This window comes from Tyto alba, unplaced genomic scaffold (genome assembly GCF_018691265.1).
Source record: "Tyto alba isolate M040663 unplaced genomic scaffold, T.alba_DEE_v4.0 Super-Scaffold_46, whole genome shotgun sequence".
NCBI classification, from domain to species: domain Eukaryota; kingdom Metazoa; phylum Chordata; class Aves; order Strigiformes; family Tytonidae; genus Tyto; species Tyto alba.
In genome coordinates, this window is record NW_024881322.1 from 18282246 (window position 1) to 18301910 (window position 19665).

Genomic DNA, 19665 nt, shown 5'->3' on the forward strand with positions numbered 1-19665 from the left:
AGCTGTCTCAGCCTCTCCTCAATACAGAAATGCTCCAGTCCCTTATTCATCTTAGTGGTCCTTCACTGGACTCTTTCCATTAATTCCATCTTTCTCTTGTACTGGGGAGCCCAGAACTGGACACAGTACTCTGGGTGTGGCCCCACCAGTGCTGAGCAGAAGGGAAGGATCACCTCCCTCAGCCTGCTGGCAGCAATCCTACCAGCGCAGCCCAGGACATCATTTGCATTCTTTGCCTCCAAGGCATGTTGCTGGTTCATGTTCAACTCAGTCTCCACCAGGACCTCTCGGGCCTTTTCTGCAAAGCTGCTTTCCAGTTGGGTCAACCCCAGCATGTGCTGGTGTATGGGGTTTTTCCTCACCAGGTGCAGGACTTTGCAATTCTCCTTGCTGAACTTTATGTGGTTTCTCTCAGTCCATTTCTCCAGACTGTTGAGGTCCCTCTGGATGGAAGCATGGACATCCCAGTTTTGTGACATCTGCAAGCCTGCTGAGGGTACAGTCTTCACCGTCATCAGATAGGTCATTAATGAAGATTTGAAGAGGACTGGAGCTAAGACTGACCCCAGGGATACACCACAAGTTACCATCTTTCCTACCTTCCAGCTTCTATCTGCCTTCTCCTCACTTGCCTTTTCCACAATTTTTTTTCTGACATCTCATCCAATATTTCCCAGTTCTTTAGGAAACCCAGGCTATGGGAGTCTCAGAGTTTGCCAGACCTACGCTGCAAAGTAGTACAGTACTTCTGAGTCAGCTGGTATATGTTGAATATCTAAGATTAAAAAAAAACACATGAAGATAATTAATTTCAAGGGCTCAGCATGGAGACAATAGTTGAAGATTATTATAGGAGAGATAATTTAATCCAACACAGGCAATGAAGGAACAAGAAAATAGGTAGCTATTCAGGCAGGCAGCCAGATATATGAAAACATATTTGAACAGCCATAAAACAAAATAATTAAAGGATTTTAACATATGTAATTCCCATTAATCCAAAGACTCTTGGTTCCCGTAAACAGAAAGCTAGTCCTCACACCTATTTTTTTGTCCAGTTGTTGAAATTACTGGTCCAGCTGTAAATCTTACTAGAAAGATGTGAAAGTATCATGGAAGAAGGACAATCAGGTATTAAAATTAATGTCTTTTAAATATATGGCAAGACAATTTATTTGTGGGCAGTCTCCTCTTACAATGTGGCAACATAGTCATATGCATGAGAAAACAGCAGCTTTTGCTGGACAATGTCTCTCAGAAGACCTAATTCCTGTCCGTTCACAAAGAAATGTCACTGTAATTTTGCAGTTACCAGATGTAGATCCTGCACACAGCAGAGACTGAATCAAGTGCCTTCAGGCTGCAGACTGAATGGTGGAGAAAATGAGCATCAAAAATATGAGAAGGTTAGGCACTTCAGAGGATGGTCTTTCTGCACTTGACAAAGCCTTTTTCTTTATTTTTCATTCTGATTTGTTTTTCTGGTCTGCAGAATACTCTGACAATTTCAAAATTAAAACATTATCTAAAAACACACTGAAAAGGTCATAAGAAGCTTCAGACATTCTGAAGAGTTATGTATTCCTGATGAATTTGCAGGGGAATTTAATAAATCCTGTTCATCATAAATTAGTTTCTTTAATATTTGCAAAAGCCTACCCTTGGATTTCTATTTTTATCTTTTCTAAATATTATGGTGTATTTTTTTTCAAACCTTTAATCGTTAAAGCCATTCAGTTGTACATGTTTTCTTTCCTTTACCTTTCATTGAGAAGTTGATTTCTCTTCTCCTTTTTATGCATGTTTCTAGACTTCCTACAACTGAAGGTAAAATGTATTTAAAAATTCTGTCTCCAGGCAACAAGAATTTCACTGAGCAGAAATCAGTAATACTGTTACAGAATGTCTGAAATCAATCATATTTTAAAACTTTTACAGTTATATCATCAAAATGTTAATGCTAATAGCAGTCACTCTACCCCTTTTTTCACAAGGAAGTTATATTTTATCAATATATGTGGTAATCTCTCTTTCCATATATCTCAAGTCCCAGAACATCAAGGCAGGGACTGGGGGAACAAAGTCCCTCCCATTGTAACCCAACTCAGGTTCGGGACCACCTGAGGAACCTGAACACATAACTCCATGAGACCTGACAAGATGCATCCCAGGGTCCTGAGGAAATTGTCTGATGTAGCTGCTAAGCCACTCTCCATTGTATTTGAAATGTCATGGCACTCAGATGAAGTCCCCAGTGACTGGAAAAATGGAGAAACATCACACACATTTTTAAAAAGGGTAGAAAGGAGGACCCTGGAAACTACCAACCAGTCAGCCTCACCTTTCTGCCTGGTAAGATCATAGAACAGATCCTCCTGGAAGTGATGTCAAGGCATGTGCATGACAGGGGGGTAATGAGAGACAGGCAACATGGTTTCACCAAGGCAAAACTGTGCCTGACTAATGTAGCGGCCTTCTACAATGGAGTGGACTGGATCAGTGGACAAGGGAAAAGCTACTGATGTCATCTGGATTTCTGTAAGGCCTTTGAAATGGTCCTTCACAATATCCTTGATGCTAAATTGGAGAGATGTTTGTTTGATGGATGGACTGTTAGGTGGATAAGGAACTGGATGGATGGCCGCATCCAAAGAGTTACAGTCAATGGTTCAATGTCCAAGTGGAAACCAGTAATGAGTAGTGTCCCTCAAGGGTCCATACTAGGAACAATACGATTTAATATCTTTATCAGTGACATAGTGGGATTGAGTGCAGCCTCATCAAATTTGCAGGTGACACCAAGCTGAGTGGTGCAGTTAACAGCTCGAGGGAAGGGGTACCATCCACAGGTACTTGGGCAGGCTGGAGGAGTGTGATCACAGGGCTGGAGTACCTGTCCTATGAGGACACACTGAGAGAGTTGGGATTGTTCATCCTGGAGAAGAGAAAGCTCCAGGGAGACCTTATTGCTGCCTTTCAATATATAAAAGAGGCTTATAAGAAAGGTGGAGAAAGACTTTTCATGAATGCCTGTAGTGACAGGACAAGGGGGCAAGGGGCAATGGTTGGAAACCTAAAGAGTATAGAATTAGACTGATTATAAGGAAGAAATTATTTACGAATGTTAAGACACTGGACCAGGTTGCCCCATCACTGCAAGTGTTTAAGGTGAGATTGCACATGGCTTCAAGCAACATGATCTAGTGAAGATGTCCCTGCACATGGCAGGAGGGGTTAGATTAGATGACCTTTAAAGGTCCCTTCCAATCCAAACCATGGCATGGTTCTGTGATTCTGTGTTTGTCCGATGGATTGTTTACTCCATACAGAATATGAGCTTGTTCTAAAGGTTCAGAAAGACACTGAGCCTCACTTGTTGTTATATTAATCTTGTGGATGAGTTTACACCATGATAAGTGGACATTAAATGATGTTAAATCAAAGTGATAGTTTTACTCACACTTTTTTCCTTCTTGACACTTATATAAATGATTGCATAAGATCCAAGAGAGTGGAAAGGGGCATGATTTTGGTTTTGATTGACTTGTTAACCTACGTGCAAATAGAGTGTGTCTAGTCTGTACAATGAACACCCATGTTGGAGAGATACCTGCTCTAATTCTAAGAAAGACAGCATGTCCACATAAATCAGCACTCATCTATGCTGGGTTTGATCTTAGGTGCAGTACAACCTCTCATTAGAACTAATTACTCTTGGCACAACATCATGCTGATGCAGCTGTGTAGCTTCCAGAGCTATTTCTTTTGGCACTTAGCTCAGGGTGCAAGTCTTGGGCATAGATGTGCACTGTCATTTAGTCAAATGAGTGAAGCTTTCGCTCATTAGTTCAAATGACCACTTCATTTGGGAATTAGATAAATGATGACATCTTCCAGATGCTTAGTCCAATTATTGGAAATATGGTCATGATTTTTGACAACTACCTGATTATTAACAGACAGCCAAGCTACACAGTAGTTCCTGCATTGCAGTCAAATAATTTGGATCAACAATTTCTCTCTGAGATGTTGTTTTGGTGGCTTTAATTTTGAGTTGTGTCTCCTGAAAAGTGGCCTCCTCAAAGCAGGTCCTGTGTTCCAATATGGCATTTTAAGGTAGCATCTGTAGCCCTTTGCATGTATTTTCATCAGCCAGGAACAATCTATCAATGCTGTTTCAATGTCAACATTGGCATGGCCATGTCTCACCCCTGTGCAAATGAGGGCAACAGGGAAAGTAATTAGAGATGACTTTGTAAAACTATTTTTAAACTCAGCTATCTAAATATAAAAGATGGACAAGATAGTTGCTTTCAGATCCTGGAAATCCCGTTTTTCTATCCAGAGTCTACTAAAGTCAGTGGGAAGAGATACGAGACCTGTTCTTGACCCTGGTGATGGATTCCATATAAAGATACATAAACCACTAGCTCTAGATACGCTTAACATTTCCTATCTTTTGATTAAGTTTTCATTCCTTCCCAATCATTTCACTGAATCCTTCCTACCGGTTTAGTCAGTGAGTCCCTTGTCAGAGAGGTATTTACAAATAAACTGTTCAAGAAGTTTGGCAAATGTTGCCCTTACAGAGATAGAATATTTTCAAGCTGTTATTTTCATGGATCAAGCAAGCAAAGTGGAGGGAGGAAATACCTGTCTGGCAAGTTTTAGTCTACAGTTTATAGCTTATTGTTGTATTCTGTTTCACAGCCAAACATGTGAGCTCCTATTCTAGCCATAACAAGGCATTAATGTTCTAAGAATGGGATTCCAAAAGGCTCCTAAAGAAGTTAGATACTATTCCCTTTGATGTAAGTCAACTAAAACATCAGTGAGTCCCATTGAAGGGTATAAAAATAAATCAGGGGAAGTAAGAGAAACAAAGTACAAGGTAGGAGATGAAAGTATGCATTTCAGAGAAAGGATAGTGGGCGAGGAGAGAAATAGAAACACAGACATACAAAACTGACTGTGAGGAGACCTGTAATCACTCCTTTTATTTCACAGCTGATGTGTCTTGAGAACCTCCACCCACTGCTTAGCACCTTATGAGCAGCCACCCATCTGTCAGGGTCTCTTTCTTTGCTGGCAGCCTCACTACAGCTAGAGATCCTAGCCTGCAGTTTATCAACAAATATCAAACTAGGAAAATAGGAAAAAAAAAGAGACATGAAACACAAGTAGTTCTAGGAAAATGTTAGACCTAGCTGTTCATAGATCTTGAATGCCAGAAATCTCCATCAGTTCATTTAGTCTGACTTTCTGTATAGCAAAGGACACAGAAGTTCATGCTACCTCCCATTTGGTTGCACCTCAGAAATTGTGTTTAACTAAAACATATCTATCAGAAATCCTTGAAAGGACCCAAGAAACACAGAATCTCACAATGCAGTCATAGAATCACAGAATACCAGGTTGGAAGGGACCTCAAGGATCATCTGGTCCAACCTTTCTTGGCAAAAACCCAATCTGGACAAGATGACCCAGCACTCTGTCCAGCTGAATCTTAAAAGTGTCCAGTGTCGCGGAATCCACCACTCCACTGGAGAGATTATTCCAGTGGCTGATTGCTCTCATTGTGAAAAATTTTCCTCTTGTGCCCGGTCAGAATCTCCCCAGAAGTAACTTATGTCCATCACCCCTTGTCTTTTCCATGTGACTCCTTGTAAAAAAGGAGTCTCCATCTTCTTTGTAGCCACCCTTTGAACACTGGAACGTGGAATAAGGTCATCCCCAATCCTTCTTAAGGCTGAGCAATGTCTGTTCTCTCAGCCTTTCCTCATATGGCAGGCTGCTCAGTCCCTTGATTGTCTTTGTGGCTTTTCTCTGGACCCTCTCCAGCCTGGCCACAGCCTTTTTGCATAGCAGGGACCAAAACTGAACACAGTACTCCAGGTGTGGCCTCTCAAGTGCTGAGTAGAGTGGAATAATGACTTCTTTATCTCTGCTGGTGATACCCTTGATGCAGCCCAGCATCCTGTTGGCTTGCTTTGCCACTGCACCACACTGGTCACTCATATTGAGCTTGTTGTGCCCCAGGACCCCTAGGTCCCGTTCCACAGAGCTGCTCCCCAGCCAAGTACATCCCAGACTGTGCTGCACTCCTTCATTATGTTTTCCCAGGTGCAAGACCTTACACTTGTCCTTGTTGAACTTCATAAGGTTCTTGTTAGCCCACTCTTCCAGCCTGTCCCGGTCTTCCTGCAGATGAAAAAGGAGGAACTGAGGTAGCACAGTGTGCTAGAAGCCGCATCCAACCTGACCTTGGACGTTTAATTCCTGCAGTCCCTGACCTGAGATTCAGGGTCTCAAGATATAAGGGAAGAGCAATTGCCAGTGAAAACTGAGCCAAAAATTTGTTGAGTACCTCAGCCTTCTCTGTGTCAGTTGTTAAGATCCCCTGTCTCCTTTACTGAGGGGAGGTACAATTTATTTTGTCTTCCTTTTCTGACTAACATGTCTGTTACCAGATGTTCATCCATTTTTGATAAGATACAAGTACCTTAACATTTTACTTAGAGATGCCCCTACTTGAAAAATATACATAATCTGAAGACCCAAAAATTCATTTCAGTGGAAACTGAGAATGAAAAGTCCAAAGCAGCAACATGAGACATTCTGTTGTGGAGCCTCTGCTCACCTGCAAAGCTCTTTTTTGTTGGCATATTTCATGTTTTTTTTCAGCCTATAAGCCTAGCAAATAACTTTCTTCCCTTTTGATTGTTGTGGTTTAGGCCCACACACCTGCTTGCTCACTCCTCCCCTTTCCCAGGGAGATGGGGAGAAGAATCAGAAAAAAAAAAAAAAAAAGTAAAACTTATGAGTTGAGGTAAGAACAGCTTAATAACTAAAATAATGTAAAATAACAATCATAATTATTATTATAGTAATGAAAAAGAAGATAACAAAAAGAGAGAGAAATAAAACCCAAGAAAAGACAAGTGATGCACAAGGCAATTGCTCACCATCTCCTGGATGACGCCCAATCAGCGATAAGCCTCTCCTGGCCAACCCCCCCTGTTTCTATACTGGGCATGACTCCCTATGGTATGGAATAGCCCTTTGGCTAGTTCAAGTCAGCTTTCCTGGCCATGCTCTCTCCCAGCTTCTTGAGCACCCACTTGCTGGCAGCATGGGAAACTGAAAAATCCTTTATTTAGGATAAGCACTACTTAGCAACAGCTAAAACATCCGTGTGTTATCAGCATTATTCCCACACTGAATCCAAAACACAGTGTACCAGATACTAAAAGAAAATTGACTCTATCTCAACCAAAATGAAGACACTGTTTTATCAGAGTCATGTTTTTAGGTTGCTTAGGATGAATCAGCACAGTCCATATATGCTGTATTTTCAGCATGTTAGCAAGTACCTGCGCTGAGAATGACTGTTGATGAGAAGATTTTTCTGGAATGCTTTTCCTTCCCTAACTATAAGATTAAATATAAAAATATAATACTAATTTATACAAATGGTACTCTTATGTCAGAGTGAATAATTTTCTCCAATAACTACAAATTTCATTATAAGTCTTTCAGACTGTAATACAGATTTCAGTTTAAAGTCATGCATAAAGCTGAATTATATAGGTACAGAACTTCTACTTGAAATATCTCTATTTGCCAATTATCTACACTTCCTTTTTCTCTTTTAGAGGAAGAATAATCTTCCTTTAAAAACTTAGAGATGCTTCCATCCAGAAGACAAAGAGCTTACAGACAAAGAAGCATTCTTGCAGAGATTTTAAAAAACCTGGATGGGGTTGTGCTCAAGGTACCCACAAGCAATAGTAACAGTGCCATCAGTTGCCTCAGAATAAGATGAGAAGTCTGCTAAGGGGTTCTCATTTTACAGCCTTGTAAACAGATGGCTTTTGTGAAGCAATGCAAGCCCGACAGTTAAGAGATCTAAAGAAGTTCTTCAAAGCAAAGAAGTAAAGGAGAATTACACACACACCCTTGAAAATAGACTTGAACACAATATACAACTTAAGTATTGAAGAGAGTTTGCTCTAATTCCTAATTTGCCTGAGTTTATTGACAGAACTGCTGAAGTTATAAGACATAATAACATTAAAATGAAACATCTTTATTTCTCTAATGGCAAGCTTTGGCTCATACAGATTTTCTGTCTTGTAAAGTGTAAAAGGCCAAACAGACTAAATTCATGGCTTATGAAAGGCAGTTCATTCAAGAAATGAAATTATGCTATACAGCAGAGAACAGAGAGTACAATGGCAATAAAACATGCTCTTAATTTTTTCTTTTAGAGATAGCCAATTTTTCAGAAAAAAAATCAAAGGTGTCAATTGTATAATAAACTTTGTTTGAAAAAAACATTTTCTGTAAAAATTTTATTCCTATCCTTCCAGTTTTCATACAAATGCATTTAATTCAGTCTGACATAACCTTGTGATGTCAGACCATGTACAAAAATATTTCCCACTATTTATCAGTTTTGTTAGTGATAATGATCATGAAGTGGTGTTTCTACAATTTAATAGTCTTACTGAGCAAGATTTTTGTAAGACTGTTTTATTAAATCAACCAAACAAGAAACCACAGCTGGGCTGGAACACTGAGACCATAATTGGACATCTGAGATTTTTCAGAAAAATTAAAGGGTGCTGTAGATTTTTTATTTTATATGTAAGGAAAAAAAATTAAATGGAACTCTTTTGTTGTCTTTACTTCTGTATGGTATCCTTCTTTCTGAATAATAATCTATTTCTGGTAATTATCCACTGATAATCCATTTTCTGGTAACCCTTTCATCTGATGTTTTACCACCATAATATAATTTACAGCCCCAAATTATATAAACTAAATATTGATAGGAAAGTCAAAATTCTATTTCTTCATTCCAAAATCATCTATATATTATTAATCTCTCTCCCTGTTTAATAGTAAGTATCATTTATCTAGTTTACTGAGAATGACCCAGAAGAATGTCTAGTAGGCCCTAATGGACATTTGTAAAATTTCTAAACATGGTTGAACCATCCACTATAAATAGAGCAATGTAGTGCTTGCTAAGAATCCATTTCTTTTTTCAGCCATAAAATCTCACATAGGTCATTACCACTACATTATTGGTTAATTGTAAAAATTTAATTGCCCCTGAAAAGAAAAAAAACACTTGTTCTGTACCACTTTTTTATCAATATGCATATTTCCCTAAAAAAAAACTGGAAACTGGAAAGCTGTAGAAATCACAAATTAATGTCATTGTTTCGGGGTCTGTTGATGTTTTCTTCTAAAAGCTGGTGAATGGGTTTTTCTAATATTATTGAAATTACTGGGAGAAATAAAAAAACCTCTTCAAGAGTATAATTTATCCTGGTTAAATTTTACAAGCCAAACTGATTTGATTTCCATCACATGTTATAGAAACTTTTCACAATGGCTTCCTTGCAAATACTTTAACTCCTACTGAAGTTAGGAGGAAATAAATGTGCGTGTAAATTCTAAAAGGTGTCTAATAAATATGAATCCTTTCTCTTTTGGAAGTAGAAGTGAATTTGTTTACAATGTAAGATGGGTTTCCTTTTGCTTGGTGTTCCAGCTGCTACAGAGGTTTCATTTTCATTTGATGTTGGAAATGGGCCAGTGGAAATCATCGTTAGATCTCCCAACCAGCTCAATGATGACCAGTGGCATCGGGTCAATGCCGAGAGGAATGTCAAACAGGCCAGCCTGCAGGTAGACCAGTTACCGCTGGAGGTCCGGAAAGCGCCGACAGAAGGACATACGCGGCTGGAATTGTACAGCCAGCTCTATGTTGGTAAGATGCAAAGCGGGTAGCTGGACTTTGCTCTCATGTGCTGAACACTCTTTGCTTCATGTCTTGCCAGCAGCAGTCAGTTTAATGTGGGAACTTGCACTCCTGAAGCACTTGCATGACATCACAGGTGGGAGGAAAAAGAATAGGAAAAATAAAAAGAAAATACAAGCATGTCCATAATTACAGAAACCAGATTAACTAAGAGAAAAACATTCTGCTCTGCCAACTTGTCATTTCTGTCTTTCCCCACCTGCAACTCCTGGATGAAAGAGCCTTTAGCAGGCAGTAGTGACAAACTCATTTTTTTGCTGAATGTCTGTCACACACACACGCTTATTCACCACAGAAGTGAAAAATTCTGCATAGGTCTTGTCAGGACTGCATGTGCTTGCAGTGCCCATCCTAGCCTCAGCAGCACTTTAAGCCTCTGGCTTTGATCATTGCCCACGTGTTTGCATTCACGTGTCTCACTGCAGCCTTTTCCCTTTAGTCGCATGGGCTGTTTGCCCATTTCATGTAGGAAAGCATCACACAGTGTTACACAAATGCATTCCCTAGAACCAAGTTAGTCCAGCTGCTTTCTGGTGCTGTTGATCTCTGATACATTTTGGCCAGGCTATTCCAGAAGCACTTGTATTTCTCTGATTGTTAGCCCCAGGGCTGCAAAGTGCAGATATTCCAAGTGCCATTAGCTGGAATCAGAACTGCATGAAATGTTGAGAAAAGAAGCACTTTCCTAACTCTCTAGGTATCTGTTAACAGAAGAAGAGGGAAGGTGGAAGGGAAAAAAGACATTATCTCATTTTTTTCCCATGTTAGTTAGGGTTCAACAACAGAAATAAATTAAAATTATGTTTAAAGCCTTCACTGCCTTAGTAAACAGCATAGTGTCACTGCAAACTGTATATAATATGTCACCAGATGTGCAGTCATTATTTACAAGCTCAGATTCTCCTTTACTGCTGGGACTGTGATCCCAATAAAAGTCAGTTTCAAAATAAGCTGAAATGTGAAGTTTGTTTAAAAGAGGGAACCTTAACCTTTTAAAAGAAATACCAAGCATTTTATTGGAAACAGGAAGAGCTGGATTTTTTTTTCCAGCCTGAGTTCTTGTGCAATTGTTAATGATGTTGATTTTTATTGGTAGTTTTGAATTAACTGTAACACCAGCAATGTTTTGAAATACGTAGTACCTTTATTGCCAAAAACAGAATGTCCAAATCTGCACAAGATTTTCTTTCTTTCTGAAACATAGCCATTTCATATAACTTGGTAATTGAAGCACACATCACAAAGACAGATTTAAATCCTTACCCAGAGAACTGATTTGAGTTGAAGTGTCCCAAATGAACACCCTGAACATCAGGGCCTGGAGAATAACACTGAACAAGAATTGTTTCACTGTCTCCTGTTCCACTTTCTGTAGAATAAATATTTATCCCTTGGGCCAACAAAAACGCCTGAGGGGTGATGACATGGTGTCCTAGGGGCTAGGACACTCACCAGGAGAGGAAAGAAGGGACTTACATGGATTAGGACTTTTTCATCACTGCAGTGTGTATGAGTTTACATAGAATGGAACAACACCAGAATGCTTCTGCCCTGTGCACTCAGCAGAGACCAAGCACTGCCTCTTACTCCAAATCATCCATCATACCAGCAGTTAATTTGGAGCAGCCCTCTCTTTGGTTTGTATTTAGTCCCCTTTCCCACTCAGGTAAATATCTCTGTGGAGTGTTCAGATTTCCTCAGGGACTCTTCAGCACCTGCAGCACTGCAGTAATCAAAGACATGAGAGGATGAGGAGAAAGGATGACAGGCACTCATTGTTATTTGCTTGCATTTTTGAGGGTTATTTTGTTTCTGATCCAGCCCCAGATAAGACTTTCCTAGCTGAAATCACATTTTTCAGCAAGTGTTTACAAGAGGGAAAAAAGGAGCAGTTCTCAGACTGCTAAGAAAAGTCATCTCAACCCAGATTTTCAAATGTTACTTCTCAGTGTTACATCTTTCACCCTAAGGCAGCTGAACAATATACCAAACATTGCTTTGAAATGGACGTCTATATTTCCTATTGCAACTGAGAGTGGGGATTTAAATCTTTTCCTTCTTTCCTCATCGTGGCTTTGAAAAATGTAATACATATTATGGCATTATTATTAGCATCCATCATCATTAATCATATGGAGAGGAAGGCTATATCTTCACAATCGAGCCAAACCCATTTCTTCACTGTTTTCTCTAAAATTCTTGAAGTTGAAATGAAATTAAGTCTTACAGTGGAGGGGTAGGATTGCTAATGTCTAATCAGCGTAAAGCAGACGCACCTACTATTTATGCTTACTTATGGTATGGTATCAAAAGGTAAAGTTTCATTGATTTCCTTGTCATTAGGACAAGGCAATTCCTTGCCTTTACTTTACAAAGAAGTTACTTACTTCCAGCTGTTGTCACAAGCTTAGCAGGATATTTTATGTAAAGCAACAACAGTAAAATCTGTTCAGTGTTGTCTCACAGTTTTACATTCCCTCTCAGGTGCTGCAGGAGGCCAGCGGGGCTTCCTAGGTTGCATTCGTTCATTAAGGATGAACGGCGTGACACTGGACCTGGAAGAGAGAGCAAAAGTCACGCCGGGGGTGAAGCCTGGTTGCTCTGGCCATTGCACAAGCTATGGGATGTACTGCGCAAACGGTGGTAAATGTGTCGAGAAGTACAATGGCTACTCCTGTGACTGCTCCAAAACTGCCTATGATGGACCATTTTGCATTAAAGGTAAATGCTTTAGTGCAGGAGGCCGAGTATGGGAGAACTATCTGCCTGGGAAAAAACACAATAGAATCAATGCTCCAGCTTTTATTAATTAAACAAGTAAATTCTGTTTATTACTTCTTGCAAACAAGTCAAATTATACACGCAGTTTTTAGGTGTGATGATTTAAAACCACATCTTTCATTGGTACTTACATACATGTTTAAATCAAATAATGCAACAAAATGCAAGAGGAATGCCTGTAGTCATAGCAGGTCTGGCAGACTGTATTCCATAGTCTTCATCTGTTGAACAATAAATTCCTACTAGTACAATGTCATGGTTACTTCTTTAGAAGAAACATGGATTTAAACAAAAGCTATCTAGTCTCATTCAGAAACATATTTGGAGACACATAGATGTGAGCTTTAGGTTGAATATCTTATAAACTGGGAGGCCAGCATTTGGACTAAAAATTTTATCCATCCATAACCAGATCAAGTCTTTTAGTAGCTTAAACTGGGTTAGAGATTGAACTTGTTGGGGTAAGGGAAGGTACAGAGGTACCACATCTATGTGAGTCCTTTGGAAATGTCTAAAGTATGTTCTCAATTTTCAAAATCAATTATTGTAAGAGACTGATTTACTGTGGACACACATGCCTGCATAAGAAGAACAGACAATGAGTGAGGGAAAGACGGATTTTACATACTACCAAAAAAAGTGAGAACAAGATGTTAATTAATTTCACCCCATTTTTTCTTATTTTGACCAGAAATTATTGTGACAAAGTAAGTAGTAATGGGAATGTAATTTTCCAAATGTTTACACAGTTTGCAGGCTTTGTGACCATTCATTTGTTTCCCTTACATTACATAGGATATTCTCATTATATTCTTGAAATATTCTTCTAAACACCTCTAAAGGTTTCATCACATTTACCTGAGATGCTAATATCACTCAGCAGATCTCTTTCACTGTGCTTTTATTGGTACACAGAATCATCCAATCTGATGCTTTTCCTAATCATTATAAAAGCTTTCTCAGAAGGTATTAATCATACAACTTCAATTAAAAAATGTGAAAGTTTTTCTCATCAGTATCTGTGATGTTAAAGAAACCTCTAGCCTCCTAAACTGCTTTTACGTTACCCACTGTACCAGGAATCCTGCAGGCAGGCTGGGTCACCAGTGGCCAAGTTCCCTTTATGAAGTTGTCTCAACAGTAGGGGAAAGAACCTGTCCTTTGACATTCTGATTTCCAATTCTTTCTTAACTTCTGTTTTTTTTCCAAGTCAGACTTTGAGAATTACTTTGCAAATTTCCATACCCTGTTCCTTTCCAGACACACTTAGAGGAAACCAAGTTTATAAGAGAAAGAGGCAATCTTTTTCCCTGATGCTGGGTTATGGACTATATTTTCTCCTCACACGCTTCAGTCACCTTCATTTATATCCACCTTCATTTCATTTTATCATAACAGAACTTTGTCTATTGCTGATGTTGTTCACACATGGGAGCACCCTCTCCTAAAAGCTAATGAATCGTTTTCACATCACTAGATATTCTGACAAATCTCTAACATGATTATTTTATAAATTCCAATAAATATAGTGTATTTCTGGTGCAGCAGAAGTGAAATAGCTTCTGGTCTAGGTAATGGCTTCCACTGCACTTGCATGCAGGAATTTCATCAGGTTTCACTATGCTGTGTTGCTTCAAAGACAAATTATAAAACATGTTCATCACATTCAGGACTGTACATACAGTAACTCCTAAGAATGTGAGTACAGTGTTTTCAGTTCATTTAGCAAGTGGTTTATCATGATTTGAAGAATAGTAATCAAATAATAATAATAATAACAATAACAACAATAACAATAATTAATAATAACAATGATAATGATAACGATAATGATAATGATAATAATAATAATAATAATAATAATAATAATAATAAATGTATATTTAGTATTTCTGTTCGGTAGTACAGTTATGTTAGAGGCAACACATTCAGGCTGGAACTGGGTCAGTCTCTTTCAGATGACGTGTTGACTCAAAAAAAAATTAAGGAAAAAAAAAAGTAATTGCTGCTATGCCATATTCAGTGAATTCACTTTTCAGGTTTTTTCTGTATTGCCAATACTCATCACACTGGTTTTGTTTGTGCTTTTCTGTTTCTTTTATGGATAGATAAACTCCAAACTTCTGCCAAAGCTAGCCCTAAGCTAAACTGTTTTACATTTCCTGGATAGGGAGCTAACAGGATAAAAATTACCATAAGTGAAATAACTGAGCACCTAGCACAGACAAACCCTGGTTTTGTCTGGTCTGTAAGCACTGTCATAGCAACAGCAGTAATATCATACTATATTATACTATAATATTCTCCTTAGCCTCTCAGTCCAGCCAAAGGCCCAGAGCTCTGGCAGTAACACTCTGGGCACGCAGTAAGGCTTGCTGTAATCTACTGCTGCTGGGCAGCACCGAGTCGTGCAAAAGTACTCACCCTAGAGTAGGAACCTCTGTAACACACAGTGTTGTGCCATTTAAACATAACATCACATTTCTGCTTTAAATATCAGAACTATTCCAGGCTGAAAATATCTCTCTAAATCCTTGACATCTTATGTACAAAATGCAAATTACTAATTTACTATCTGATAGGGTTAAAAATTGATCTACTATCTAGAATATCCCCAAATATGATTTAGCATGGGTGACTTCATGGGTCTTTGTAGAAACAACAGTGTGGGACTGGGATAAAGTTAGAGGATAAATTAAATAGAGGATAGACTGGTTTGGGGGCATCCTGTGATCAAAATAATTGTAAAAACTCTGTAACAAACAATGCTGATAATGAGATCTTTAAAACAGTTCGTTTTCAGCCCATTAAATTCTACATTATAAATTTAACTTGCCTATGCCTTTTAAATCAAATAAAACACTGGAACATCTTGTGCATGTTGTCAAACTCCCTAGACTTGTGAAGGAAGGGGATCCTACATTTCCTTCCTAGTGGCAGCTCCTGGAAACTTGTACCATGTCCACTTGGTCCATGAGACAAGTCTAGATATAGTTTCTAGATACAAAGGGCAAACATACAGTACTGACAACAGCAAAATAAATTCTAGTAAAACAGCTGATATATTTCAGTTAAAAAAAAAATGTTATCTAAATAATATTTTAGTTCATTTGGATAAGAACATTTCAATGCTGATATTTAAATTCATTTTTCATTAACACTTTGACACCTTCCCCTCTCTAAAAGCACTGAAATGTCTGTGAACATGTTTTTGAAGACTATATCCTCTGTTTTCAGTAAATTCTATTCTTTATAGCAAGTACATAGTTGACTACTGCTCAGTCACTTGTGATTTTCTAACCTATACCACAGTATGTGATTGGATGCTGTGATGTTGTATGTGTCTAGTATGAGGCAAGCAAGAATATTTTTCTTTGTTACTTTCACTAGGAATTCATGTCAGCTTCCAAGAAATAACAAGGTTAGTACTTTACATGATAAACTAGGTCTAGGTTTTGTTATGTTACTCCTCTGAGTAAACCTTCCAGGACAAGTAGCTCTGTTGATTTGATAATCAATAGTGGCTGACTTTTTAAGTCATCACATTCAAACCAATATGAGATATTACCAGAAAAACATGCTACTTAGCAGGAGTGAAAGTTGGCATAATATAATACCTTTCAATATGCCACAATCTTCTCTTCCCATCAATTTTAATTTGCCACAGGAAGCTTTTCTTAGCCAAAAATTTTATTTTTGTATTCAAGTCGCTTCCCCATGGTAAACTTTTTGGGGTTGGTTATATACTGAAACTGCTAGCAGAAGTAGTGATAGGAAAAATCAAAGAAAAAAAAAATCATTACTATAAGAAAATCACCATACAGTGGCTCATAAGTAATAAACACATTTCACAATAAAAACAGGCCTTGCATATTGTGCATTGTTTTGATGATTAAATCCATCCTTAGAGCCACTGACTGATGACTGACAAGAAATTGCATTGTCTCCAGCCTTAGTAGCAGATCACAATGTGATTGATGTAATAGTGGCCTGGAAATTACACTATTCTTATACAAGGACAAAAAAGTGCAAAAATGCAGTCTGACATCTATTTTGACTTTATTTTTGTTTTGTATTTGGGGTGTATGCAATTGGCTTCACTTCTCCTTTCATTGCTCAGAGAAATTGTTCTGAGGTATAGCTGCAGTGTTTCTGCAGTCCTACAGATTGCTTTCTGACCTTTCCCTGTCCTTTGCTTAAGCATAAATTCTCTTTTTTTTTTTCCTCCCACAGCTGTCCTATCATCGCAAAAGCATTTCTAAGAAAGCAATTAAATTTTGTTCCTTTAAAAAACAAACTCCTTCCTTTAAACAAAAAGAGTGAAGCTCAAATGCCAAAATGGTTATGCAGAACATGTGGCTGCATTGTGATGTTGAGGATCCCCCAGGAAGAAGACATTCCTCTTTTGGGTATTGAAGTGCTGTGGATGAACAGTAGGAAAATAAATTGCCCACCTCTAAGAGAATGTGGAAGCAAAAAAAAAAAAAATAAACAGCTGGTATTGTGACTCATGTGCCTTCAGGTGTGATGGAAGGGTAAATTCAAAGCTTCCCAGTTTCTGTGCAGTTACTGAGTTTGCATCAACAAACACCAAAGAGATGAGCACAGTGTATACACTTTTTTCTTTCTTCCAAGTAAAGCTCATATTCACAGTGTGAATTACTGCAATCCTCATGCCGATTCCCAAACTGAACTCCTTCATGTTTGCTTTACATTTGCATGAACCTTGAAAACCCTTACAGCAGCATTGTTGTGGTCAGATTTCCTTCCTTCCTTGCTCCATTCTCTGCCTCAAAGTGAAAATTCAGATTTCTACTGGGCTGAGTGGATGCAAAAAAGACACACCAGATCTGTTGCTATGGTGCATGGGTGAAGCAGCTCTGCACCTTTCCACAGACTCTAAGACTGACACTTGATCATCTCCAAATTCTGCCCTGTTTATATCCATTCAATTATCTTTATTTTTCTGGTTGCAAATATATTTCATTGCTTTGCTGTAAGTAATGGGGAGGTGATTGTTCAAGTGATTTAAGATAGCTAACTTCTTAGTTTTCATAACCCCTGAACTTGGAAAATCAAGGCAAAATTCCGTCCCACTCCCCCAAAAATTCTGCTATATACAACATGATCATGATCTGGTAGCAGAAAGTTGCATAAGAAATTTTCTTTGGGTGGGAATGTTAGGCTTACAGTCTGGTAAGTCTGAATTCTGCAGTCAGGTTTTTCTATGTGTAGATCAAACTTCAAGAGTTGGGTGATTTTAGCCTCTATTGAGTAAATATATATATTCACAAAAAATGCATACTCTGTAAAGCTATTCCATTCTGCTGTCATGTCAATACTGCCTTATTGAACATGCACAATTATGCTCTAGTGCTTCAAAAATTGCATTTCACTTAAGTTGCAAGAACTCTTTTATTGGAAAAAAACATTTTTTTTCTTTTTAAAGTAAAACAAAACTTCCCCATACTACATATATCTCAAAAATATATCAACCTGATTATAAACTGAACTTGCTAGCCCACTTACCATCCGTAGTAAACTATTTACAGAGTGCAAGGATTTCTTATTCTGTATACAGAAATCAAATAAATTAGAATAATAAGTTATAAAAATATTAAGTCATGGCTCAGAAACTGTGATAAACTTTCAGTTTCTTTGTCAGCTGACTATAATAGGCCTGCTCTGGTGTCATTGATCACTGAATGCAGATGTTTTATGAAAGATGAACAGAGTAGCTTCAGCAACACTGCCAGCTGCTGCATGCCTGTGCAAAGGCAGCTGAGAGATTTGAGGCTCTTGCACCAGACACCTATGTGCAATATTTATACCCCTGCATGTTAGTAGAGTAGCATTGGCACCTCACAAGCTGATAAGGTATTTATCCTTACAATAGCTCTGTGATGTGAGATGTTTATATTATGGTAATGCAGAAAGCGAATGAAATAATGAGGTAAGCAAGGAACTGCTCACTTTTAGAGTGGATACCTGTGGTACAGAAAGGAGTTGAAGCCAGATCTCACCTATCAAAGTTGTCACACTGAATACTGTGCAATCATCAAAAGGCAGTCTCTAATATTTCTCAAATGGTTCTTGCAAGGCTGCACGTTTTTCTCTGAGGTTACCTAAAGAGCGCCTCCAAAGACTCCCCATCAGGAAATAATGAAACCTTGTCTGGTGTACATTCTACATTACATTTTTTCTCATCCATCCTGTTTTATTTGATGGGGGCTTTTTTAACCATTATGCATATTTCTATTAGAAAGGGAGCTGGATTTTCATCTAGATTCAGCAGAGAGCACACAGTGCAGGTTGCCACTCCCTTATTCTGTGTCTGCTGTCCTAGACATCAGCTCAAACAGCTATAACTACAGAAAGATCTATAGTAATTTCACATCAGTGCAGAAAGAACTGCACCTGTGATTTTCCTGATATTTTTTAGGCTTTCCTTGGCATGCACACTTCTGGCAAGTTATAGCAAGATAGAATAAAAGGCACCTGTTTTACAGGGCTCAGCCTTGCTTAGGTATGCCAAACTGCTTCCCGGCAGAATCTTACCTGTCAGCATTGACTAGGGAGGCTTGAAGGTGTAATGAATCAAGTGGATTAACCCCATCTTCTGTGACACTCATCCTGTTCTACTGAAGGTAGCAGGGAACTTTTCATGGATTTATTACCAGGTTCCATAGTTTCACTTGTGTACATTATTTTACTTATCCCCTGATTCTGAAGGTCATTTGTTCAATAAAGTTTTTTTTATACTGAGCAGTGATATACTCATATAGAAGAAGCAAACCCTCAGTGGGTTTGAATTCTATTAATGCTAACAAGCAATTGCTGTATTTTTGTATTTTACTTCACATGCAGAAAATTTAAACACGCATCACAAATTATTACAGTAATGGCAGCCAGAATATGAGACATGAGGATGTAGGACAAAACCTTTAAATCATCACTTCCTGGTTTCACAAACTAAATACTGTGAGCCTGAAGGTAAATAAAACATTGAGTGAACTAATCAAATAAATGATAAGCATTACCCTCTTCAG

At 38.4% G+C, this 19665-nt stretch overlaps 1 protein-coding gene across 1 annotated transcript in view; it reads left to right on the forward strand.

Annotated features, from left to right (window-relative positions):
* The window catches only part of CNTNAP2 (contactin associated protein 2), a 1392626-nt gene that overhangs the window by 1273460 nt on the left and 99501 nt on the right, over positions 1 to 19665 (forward strand). The window contains exons 17-18 of the mRNA XM_042806379.1: positions 9566 to 9784; positions 12320 to 12556. Coding sequence (XP_042662313.1) covers positions 9566 to 9784; positions 12320 to 12556 — 456 coding nt within the window. The remainder of the gene's footprint in view (positions 1 to 9565; positions 9785 to 12319; positions 12557 to 19665) is intronic.